Here is a 10,826-nt window from a genome sequence, read left to right on the forward strand (position 1 = left end):
TAAAAAAATTAAAAATAAATAACTAAATAAAAATAAAACTCAAGGAGATTAATTCCATATAAAAAGAGCCACAGAAGAGGACAGAAGGTGTGTCTTCTACAAAGTTAGTATAAATATGAAGAGAATAAAATCCTTACAGACAGTGAAAACACACCAGAAAAGTCATGCTACCAAAAATTCTAAGCTGTACTCTATTTCAAAACAAGCTAAATGTCATTAAGAAAGTGTTAAAAAAATATGAAACAACAACATAAATCAGACTTAGAAAATCTCAATATAGAAACTATTATAAGATGTGCTAAATATTCCTTCAATGGCAATCATAAGTGTATCATATAAGTGTATCAAAATAATATACCATATACCTTAAATTTTCAAAATATAATGTCAAATTTATCAAATAAGAAAATAATTTTTTAAAATTTTAGAAATATGGTTACAGTACTCAGGAGATAATATGAAATTAAAATCCACTTCAGAAATGAAGGCTAAACTAGAAAGAACAAAAGAACAAAATAGACACAATGATGAAAGCCTCAAGAGAAAGAAAGAAGGTAAAAAGGAACATTTTTTTAAAGAAAAAAAGGAATGAGAAAGAATTCAAAAGAAAATTACAAATATTGAAGATATGCAAAAAAAAATCTAATATATAAATGGTAAGAGTTCCTTAAAAAGGAAACAAAAGAAAATACTAAAAAATATAACTCAATAAAACATTCCTAAAATTAAAAAAAAAAAGATTGAGCCATATATTGAAAGACTATATGGCTTATTTGAGAAACTCACCAAGATGACCAAAACCAAGATATATTCTAATAAAATTTCTGGACATTAAAGAAAAAGAAAATGCTACTTAGGCATCTCAGCAAAAACAATAACTGACTTGATAATTAGGTTATTATCAGACTTTTTGATAGCAATGTTACCTGAAAATGCAGTAACATTATTAAGGTATTCAAGAGCAGAAAATAGGAACGAAGGTTTTTTATATCCAGCAAAACTGACTGGAAGTCTGTTAAATATAAGGACTTCCTTGAGCTCTTCTTAGCAAGTAACTCAAGAAAGAGCTTCAAACAACCACAATGATTACATCAGTAGTTCACAACTTTTGGTATCATGACCCCTTTACATTCTTAAGAATTATTAAGAACTCCAAAGAGCTTTAGTTTATATGGGTTATGTGAAGCAATATTCATCACATTAGAAATTAAAACTGAAAAACTTTTAACATTTGTATAAAGAACAGTGATAAACCCATTATATATTAATATAAATAACATATTTATGAAAAGTAGCTATATCTTCTAGCACAAAAATATGGTGAGAGAAAATGAATTATTTTACATTAAAAGAATCTTTTTAATATCTCACTTAGTACTGATTCACTTGGTCGTGTATTCTTCTACATTTAGCCTGTAATATGTTGTTTTAGTTAAAATGCATGAAGAAAATGTGGTTGCACTCAGATATGTAATAGGAAAGAGGGGAAGAATTTTAATAGCCTTTCAGCTATTGTGTATATTCTTCTTTGATAAGATACTACAACTCAACAAATGATAAATCTTTACAAATTAGTTACAATGTGGAATCTGAAATCTTATCAGTGGTCTTTTCATGTTATGTTATGTTAAAATTCATTGGTCTACCTTGTGCTTTGAGCGGGCCTTCTATCCGTGATAATTTTGCAGTATCATGCATTGATCATTTGGAAGGGGGTCCACAGGATTATGCGGATCTCCAAAATGTTGACACGGGTCACTAAACAATATGAAAAAAATCGTATTTGGTAATATCACCATCAATCTCATCCAAAAACCTTTGTTATGGGGAACCTGTGGCAAACACAAGTTGTCCAAAATTTTGATTTTCTCTGGAAAATCTAATTTTCATTGTCAATATCATTTTCTTTGAAGTGGCATTCTTCTTCTGTTTATTTTTGAGAAAATGCCTACCAAATATCCAGGGCCAAATAACCATACTGTGTCTGTCAGTCATTCTTTCAAGAAAAATGACAGTCCATTAAAAAAAGAAGAGGTGGCTCGTTTCACCCACAACTCAAGCAATTACACAATGCTTTTCCACAAAATAAATGCCCTTCCATCACTTTGCAGCAGAAATGCTAGTTTGTCACACTATATATTAAAAAGGTGCCTACTTGAGATTCAAGAGTTAGTAAAAACTAATGATTATTATTGTTTCATCAAGGCTATCTTTAAGTGAAACTGGCACTTTTGAGGGTTTTTCACTGCAAGTGCATGGCAGTCAAGAATGCCATGACTGCTTATAGAATTTGGTGTCACTGCCCTGATTTGTACTAAAGCACCAAACGTTTTACCCACTGTAAACTTTGCATTATCAGTACAAATACAGTGAAAATGGTAAATAAGATCTTATTATTATTATAAAAATAGTTTTGATCTTTCGGACTTCCCAAAAGGGTCTCAGGGACCTCCAGGAGTCCATAGACCACAACTGGAGCACCACTGCACTTAAAGGACACTGACATAAGGAATAGTAGTCATCATTAAACATGTCATTACTCACAGCACTAAGACTAAAAAGGGAGCAAGTATCTTCTGAAATGGTGTATGATCCATAACATAGATATAGGACAACTATAAAAAGGAAGGATGATGAGGAGAACAGAGGCAAAAGGAATATCAACTGTTTTCAGTAATCATTTTGGTGGTCGTAGCACAAGTATCATCATCCTCAGACTGCTGTGTGTGTTCATTCAGGAAAAGCAAATGAGTAAAGGTGGATATTCTAATTGTAGGTCTCCCTGTGTGTTTGAAAACCAGAACTCTTGATGTGGAAGAAAGGAGACACAACTGTAATATAGAAGAGATTAATTTTTTATTTGTATATACATAAACTTTGTGGTTCTATAAATATGAACGTTACATATAAACATTTGTACTTCCACCAAAAAGACCTGATATAGTGATGAACTCCTAACTCCCGCTTATGGTCTTAGTGACATTTCCCACTAAAATCATCCAGGGCTTTCTAAAACAATGGCTGATTTCAGGTCTGAGCGGGAAACATACAGAATAAACCTGGAACATTTTGGCATGCAGATAACAAAGAAATGATCAAAAGACTTGTGTCAAAAGGACTCAGGAGCCACTTGAAGAAGTTTCCATGCACCTAGGATGATATGATTGAACTCGTGGCTAAAAACCGCCAGGAGTTAAAATCCATCAAATACATTTAAATCCTTGAGTTTATAATGATACAAGAAATAAAATAAAAAGTAGAACCTAATTGCCCACCTTTGGGTAATAGTAGGAAACAAATTCAGTAACTTAAAAATTAAAAAAGTAAAAGAACTAAAACACTGATCCTTTCTTTCCACTGTATCACTGGGCAACCCACCAGTAAATGAAGAGAAATGTCTCTTTACAGAAGCAATGAAGCATATAAACAAAGAAGGACTGGTAGAATTCAAGTGAATTCAAGGGCCTAGGCAATGAGCACCAAAGGTGAATGCACCGTAAAAAGAGACACAATTGGACAGTTTGGGCCTCATGGTAAAAAAACACACCTCCACCTACAGACTCATCAGAGAAATTAAACCTGTCTATCCAGCCTCTGCATCCATTTGCCAACTTGCAAGAAATGCAGAGGACAGAAGGACATGCTAAACTGCACCAGATGCATGCAATTGGTAAAATCCAGACTATGGAAAACTCTGTAGGTCAAATGTCTCAGGCTTTTCAACGTATTAGTCATAAGGGGGGCAAAGGGGATGGAGGAGAAATAGTAAAGTATGAGACATAAAAGACAACTAAGCTGGGGCACCTGGGTGGCTCAGTCGGTTAAGTGTCTGACTTCATCTCAGGTCATGATCTCCCAGTTCATGGGTTCGAACCCCGTATCAGACTCTGAACTGACAGCTCAGAGCCTGGAGCCTGCTTCAGATTCTGTGTCTACCTCTCAATCTCGCTCTCTCTCTCTCTCTCTCTCTCTCTCTGCCCCTCCCCTGCTTGTGCTCTCTCTCTCAAAAATAAATAAACATTTTTTAAAAATATTTAAGGAGCCCTTAGGTGGCTCAGTCGGTTAAGTGTCTGACTTCAGCTCAGGTCATGATCTCATGGTTCCTGATTCCTGGGTTTGAGCCCTGCATCAGGCTCTGTGCTGACACATAGAGCCTGAAGCCTGCTTCAGATTCTGTGTCTCCCTCCGTCTCTGCCCTTTCCCTGCTCACACTCTGTTTCTCCCTCTCTCTCAAAAATAAATAAATGTTAAAAAAAAATTTAAAAAGTGATTAACAGAATGCAATTACTTTTTTCTAAAGTTTATTTATTTTGAGAGAGAAAGAGAGAGAGCACAAGCAGGGGAGGAACACAGAGAGGGAGAGAGAATCCCAAGCAAGCTCTGCACTGTCAGCACAGAGCCCAATGCAGGGCTCAATCTCATGAACCGTGAGATCATGACCCAAGCCGAAATCCAGAGCCTGACACTTAACTGACTGAGCCACCCAGGCCTCCCAGAATATAATTACTTTTGAGAGGAGGGAGAGGGGATTGATTGGCCTATGGCACAGGGAGACTCCTGCCCTGACTGGTAAAGTTCTATTTCTTGACCTTAAATAATTCATTAAATTCTACATTTTGTATGGTTATCTGTTCCTCAGTTTTATTTTACAATAAAAAAGGTCATAAAAAACGGTGAAAAGGAAACAGTGCCTCTGAGCATTTGTCTTCTGGAGACAGTGGAGAGTGCAGTTGGAAACAGGAAGACATGAGGATAACTCACAAGGTTAGGGCTGGACCATAGGAGGTATGCAGGTTGGGGCTGGTGGGAGTCAGCTTTGGTGGGAATTTCTGCACACTATCCTTGGAAATGGGGACTAATGGCACAGGCAAGAAGGAGGAAGAAGGGCAGACGAATGAGAGATGATCTCAGAAAACAGAACTCTAGAATCAAGTCAGGACTCCTCCAAGGACTCATGGAAGTAGCTCCAGAACATGGACCTCATGAGAGTCCTTTACTTAGTCATTTGGACTCAAGTCATTCGGTACTATTTCAGCCTCCAGGGCAAGAAGCTCTGATTGGGACCTTAGTGTGGCTATGGTGAGGGAACTGCTCTTGAGACCTGCAGGAATAGTGATCAAAGTTTCAGGAGGGACTCCACCCTCCCATTCCAGAGACTCAGCACCCAGCACCACCCAGCCAAAGCCACCCTCACACCCTATCCCCAAGACCTCTCCCTCTGGCCAAAGCACAGGGACAACAATTGGCCACCCAAAGACAAGGAAGAAGACATTACCTCATCACCAGACAACTGTGTCTCCATATACCCTGGAATGAGAGGAAAGAAATAGAATGCCTCTAGTTAGGACCAAATGTTGTGATTATCCTGACAGATAGGGATGAACTGAAATATCAATACTCCAGCTCTGATGACCCCCTGAAATGTTTCTGGATTCAGAAAAGACTATCATGGTGACCTCTGAGAAGTACAATCAGCTTTCCCTGCCTCACATCTTTGAAGTTAGGGGAAGTGGGAGAAGCCACGGGGCAGGCGACAGGGGAATCCTGAGAGGCTCATTACCTTTCTGAGCCCTGAGGCAGATGACAGTCCCCACCAGAAGGAAGATCAGCCCAAGCAGGAAGGCTGCAATTCCACTTAGCATCTTTCTCCAAGAATATGCAGACTGAGCTCCTATGGGAAACAGGTCTGAAAATTAGTAAAAAGCTCCCAATGTTTGGCGTGCCTTCCTGAAATCTCAGAGTCCATTCTGGACATCAGATCAAATGCTATCTAGAGAAGAAATACATTTAGATATGGTTCTTTGAAGCCAAGGTTTGCACCCATGGAGTTCCTGTTACTGAATCTTGCAGCCCATAAGAATGCCCCCTAAAATACTAAGACAAATTATCAGAGTATACTCGTTCCCAAAGTTGGAAATAAGTGATGAGGTGATTAGACCTCCTTATTTCTTGGCAGATACAAGGATAGATATCTGTCGTGTCTTCTCCCACCCTAACCCAAGGACCCGAATTCCATGACCCCTCAGATCAGGGGAAAGAAGAACGACTATCGGGACCAAGATGAATGCAGAGATAACGCAGGCCGTGTGCTGAGTCAGCATCAACCTGAGTCAGGCCCAGAAAATACAAGAAGCTGATTCTCACTCCACTCCACAGAAATAGGGCTCAGCAGGCTGGGATGATTAACAAGGCAGGTGTAGACATCTCCAAGTTCAGGAGTCATTTCCAGCATCACCATTGTCTGAAAGGTCCAGTCTCCATTCCTGATAAGGCCAGTGGACATGACCCCTACTCTCTCCTGCTGCCCATTCCGGAACCACATGATCTTGATGTCCCCTGGATAGAAACCTGTCACAGAGCAAAGCAGCAGATTGTGGTGTTGCAGGGATGGGGTCCTCTCTGGATACACCGCCACCTCTGGTTGCACTGGGAAGAGAGAAAAACATGAGACATTGTGAAGGAAAATCACTAAGCCAGGACAAGGGTTCCTTGAAAGACAATCTCTTCCCCTAATCTTCTCACATCACCCAGGTGGAAACTGGAAATGTGGGGAAATCTCTGCCCCCAAGATTCAGAAACTGGGTATGTCAATGCCCCAAGGATGAGTTAGGCCTTATCAGATACTCCCACAATTACCCCCTTTATTTTAGAGCCCACTAGTGCTTAAAGTCTTTGAGAATTTGGGGGGGTCTGGGACCAAGACCCCAGTAACCTGACCTGTAAGGATAATTAATGAATCACAACTAGGGACAGAACATATACAGACTCCCCTGCTTACAAGCCATTTATCCTGAAGCAAGAAATTGCCCATCATGAGGAAGTAAAGCCCATGGTCACGTTCACATGTAGGAGATTCTTCAGGAATCTCCTCACAAGACCTCACCTTCCACCTCACCTTTTCTCCCCACAGTGAAGGGTGCACCCAGCTTGTAGTTATGTCTGCAGAGTGCATCCACAGAAGCTTTACTCCTCTCCAATATATCCGGCCGATTGTTCCACAGCTCAGCATCAGGCTTCCCCAGCTCTGTCAATGCCACAAACATTCCCACATCGCTGTCGAAACGTGCATACTCTTCCAAGTTAAAAATGAATCTCACCACAAACTGCACCTTCTCTGTCCCATTGGTGAAGTAACAGTCAGCCTTTGCCTGAATCACAAAATCTTCTGGAAATCCAAAAAAATAAATAAATAAACAAACCAACCCTCACTTTTAGGAACCCATACGTGGTAAATTATGCCAGAACACACGGATTTGAGAAGAGGCTTTTGACCTCAGTAAATAGGTCAAAGTGGCCTCTTCTCCCCTGGGCCACATCTGGTTCCTTTTAGCAAAGAGACATCCATGGTGGAAAGCAGTCTGAGATCCATCCTACAGGGCCAGCCAAACAGAAGATGTGTAATCCCAAAAAGGCAAGCCGAAAAGAGAGTCCGAAGAGACATAAACATTCATTCCACAAACATTTATTGACCATTTGTGTTTTGCTGACACTGTGCTTGGTTTCTCCAAGCCAAGCTTTCAGAAGCCCAAGACTTTAACTCCCTTTGTTATCAAGTCAAAAAGATCCATCCCCATGTGGAGTAATCCAACAGCACTCTTGCCCATGGCAGGTTCATTCGATACATTCCCTCTGGAGCAGAGTGAAGGAGTGATGGAGGTTGGGCAAAGAAATTCAGACTCCGTACACGTTTGATGTGAAATTAACCCCTTCCACTTTTCACTCACTATGGGTTTTCTCCAAGAATTTCCTTTTGGACCTTTCCCCTTGCACTTTTACTAAGACTTCACCCCTCTGTTGGCTCTAATAAGGTAATGATTTAATTACCTTTGTTGGTGTTAAGTAAAATAATACTAATCCATGGCTCAAAGATTAATATTGCTATCAGTATCGTTGGCACTATACCTACCATACCAGTAGCTACAACAACATGGTGATAGAAAATATACAGTTAGCTTAAGCGTCTTTGGGGATTTTTACATGAAATACTGCCATTAAAGGTGGAATAAAAAATCTAATTCCATGGTCTGTTACAATTTTCTACTTTCAGAGCACCTTACTGATATCAATAGTGATTAGCTTGAGCTACATATTGTTTCATACACTGTCTACTCTGCTATTCTTCAATGTAATTTCACATTCAAAAATTATGTAATCTGTCCTCACAGGTAAGAAAAAGGATCATTCTTATTTGTTGAACACACAGTGTGCTATGGTCTGAGTGTTTGTGCCCCTGCCCCCAAATTCTTATGTTGATATCCTGACCCCCAAAGGTGATATTATCAGTAGGAGGTGCCTTTGGGAGGTGTTTGGGTCATAAGAGTGGAGCCCTCTCTCATGAATAGGATCAGCCCTTATAATGGAGGCTCCAGAGAGATCTCAAGCCCCTTCTACCACGTGAGAACACAGGGATAAGGTGCCAGCTATGAACCAGGAAGAGAGTCTTCATCAGAACACAGCCATACTGGGGCATCTGGGTGGCTCAGTCGAGAAGTGTCTGACTTCAGCTCAGGTCATGATCTCATGGTTTGTGAGTTCGAGTCCCTCATCAGGCTCTGTGCTGGCAGCTCAGAGCCTGGAGCCTGTTTCGGATTCTGTCTCCCTCTCTCTCTGCCCCTCTCCTGGTCACCTCTCTCTCTCTCTCTCTCTCTCTCTCTCAAAATAAGCAAAAAATTAAAAATAAATAATAAATAAATAAATAAATAAATAAGTACACAGCCATACTGACACCTGATCTTAGACTCCCCAGACTCCAGAACTCTGAGAAATAAATTTCTGTTGTTTATAAGTCACCCAGGCTGTGGTATTTTGTTGCAGTCACCAGAATGGATTAAGACACTTCGTAGATTTGAAGATCTGAAAATTTTTAAACAACAAATTGGTAAATGGCCCTGGGTTATGTTCCAGTTGACTTGAGTTCTAGTTCTATATCCGATGGTTTTACATAGAACCACTTACCCTCCCTGACCTGCTTTCCTTTGATAACGACACTGAAGGAGAGCTCAAAAGCATAGTGTTTGGACAGAAAAGAAACAGAATGTGATTTAATGCACAATGACATTTATTAAGATTTTTAAATACATGTGAAAAACAATGCTAAATATTCTTAAAGGCCACCCCATAGTTAAAGACATGTTAGAATGGCTCCCTAAGGAAAGGAGGGTGTGAAAATGGAGACAAGGGAAGAGGAGAGAGTCCCTGCACAGACAAATGATAACAAAGTGCTGTGAACTCTTTGGGTAAGATTAATGCAATTCTGTGCACTTGAGAACAACAATAAAAAAAAAGGAAATTCAAATGGGTTAATAATGCAGGTTGGCCAGAAAAGACCTCCCTGAAGAAACAGCATGAGCTAAGGCTTGAAGGATAGTAGTTACTGATCTCGAGTCGTCAATTTGCTCTCATTTCTCAGCTCCTCCTCTGCGAGCTACTGAGTGGAGTGTAAGGACGGCAGAATCCTTCCTGGGCCAGCCATACTCATCTCTTAGTAGCTAAGGTCAGCTCTAACCTCCAATGCTCTTCCTTCTTACAGTTTAAATCAGAAAAAGAAAATAATTCTTTAGTCAGATTTGTGTCAGATTTAAGATCTGCACTGACTTTTTCTTCATCTGTGTTGTTTATGAGCTCAGAGAGGTTTCTATTCTTGAAGAACAAAGATCTTCCACCCACCGCACCCTCCCAGGTTGGTTCCTCTTTTGTAGTTAATGAAACTGACATTCAAACAGGTTCTGTTTTTAGCACATCACATCCCGTTTTCTGCTGATAAATATGTCTTCAGGGTGCAATATTGCCTCATGTCTGTATAGCCTATCTCCTCAGCTAGAAAAATAACAGCAATAAATACATGTACTTAGTAGCCTGGGGACAGTCTGAGGATAATGCATTCAACTTCTCTTATTTCTCAAAACTGGGGTTAACAAATGCCAAAAGAAGAAACTTTGTTTCCAATTTCTTTTATCCACGTGTATCTCAATTGGATAAATATAAAAACGGTCACAATCATCAGAGCAAACTCCTGTCTAAACAACTGGCAGCTATTTTCAGACTGCCTCCAGTTTATACAGTTCTTGAGACAGACATTGACACAATAAGGGCCCTAAGCAAGACAAAATGTTTCCCTTCTTCCTGTTACACCCTACTCCTTGAATCTGCGGCTCTGGTACAGGAAGTCCCTTTTCCCACATTGTGTGTGGTAAAGAGAGAGCCTTATTTTTCTTCCAAAGGAAAGAACACTTTGAAGCCAGAAGCCAATTCTAGTCTGGTCTGCAGCCTGGACCCACAGGGAAAGGCATTCCTCCCCCATGCCAATTCTTGCATGCACACCTGGAAAAAAAAATGCTCTGTTCTTACCTGGAGAGTCTCTGCCTTGAGTCATGGAGGAATCCAGCCTGATTACACTCACTTGCAGAACCACCATCCAGGAAACCCACCCAGAACGCATTCTGGAAGGAAAAAATAAGTGAGACAGTAAAATCATCAACTTCTTCAGAATGGGGCATACCCCCCGCAAAACTCAGTCAAAAAATATTTATTAAGAGTATGAATACTTTCCTGCCCACCTCAGGATTGGAAACTCTTCACACTGATAACCAATTACGATAGAAGAGTTTTGCATCATCAGATGCTAGGTAGACTACTTCCATAAAGTTGTGTTATACCACTCAAGAATCGGTTACCTGCTTAATCACTGACAGTAGTTTAAGGTATGTGGAAAATGGGCTGTGAAAAAAAAAAACTTTTTTAAATAGTGTACATAATATGTGATCCTAGAAGAACTACACGGATTGTTTATTATGCATTCTGCTATCTTCTAACCAATGAGTCTCTTC

The 10,826-nt window shown here is 39.9% G+C and overlaps 1 protein-coding gene across 5 annotated transcripts; it reads right to left on the bottom strand.

The window, feature by feature from the left end:
* Positions 1-688: 688 nt before the first annotated feature.
* LOC111560441 (HLA class II histocompatibility antigen, DO beta chain-like) lies at positions 689-10,536 on the bottom strand. 5 transcript variants are annotated; one of them, XM_045057369.1, is made up of 6 exons: positions 10,348-10,535; positions 6,896-7,165; positions 6,145-6,348; positions 5,561-5,671; positions 5,276-5,307; positions 689-2,831 (listed from the first exon to the last, which is right to left on the bottom strand). In XM_045057369.1, exons 1-6 carry the CDS (start codon positions 10,472-10,474, stop codon positions 2,661-2,663), a joined length of 915 nt encoding a protein of 304 aa, XP_044913304.1. In that variant the 5' UTR covers positions 10,475-10,535; the 3' UTR covers positions 689-2,660. The 5 variants fall into 5 exon arrangements, with proteins under 5 accessions (XP_044913304.1, XP_044913301.1, XP_044913303.1 ...); XM_045057366.1 differs by having other exon boundaries at positions 690-2,831; positions 6,145-6,426; positions 6,884-7,165; positions 10,348-10,536; XM_045057368.1 differs by having other exon boundaries at positions 699-2,831; positions 6,145-6,426; positions 10,348-10,532.
* Between the last annotated feature and the right edge of the window lie 290 nt (positions 10,537-10,826).

Source organism: Felis catus, chromosome B2 (assembly GCF_018350175.1).
Source record: "Felis catus isolate Fca126 chromosome B2, F.catus_Fca126_mat1.0, whole genome shotgun sequence".
NCBI classification, from domain to species: domain Eukaryota; kingdom Metazoa; phylum Chordata; class Mammalia; order Carnivora; family Felidae; genus Felis; species Felis catus.

Bases quoted from the DNA above. Each gene is read 5' to 3' on its own strand.
- LOC111560441 (XM_045057366.1), bottom strand. From the start codon at position 10,474: ATGATTTTACTGTCTCACTTATTTTTTCCTTCCAGAATGCGTTCTGGG. The intron at 5,672-6,144 runs GTGAGAATCAGC...TGTTTCCCATAG, and splicing joins CCCTATTTCTGTGGAGTGGA to GAGCTCAGTCTGCATATTCT. The intron at 2,832-5,275 runs GTAATGTCTTCT...TCTATATTACAG, and splicing joins CACAGTTGTCTGGTGATGAG to TTGTGTCTCCTTTCTTCCAC.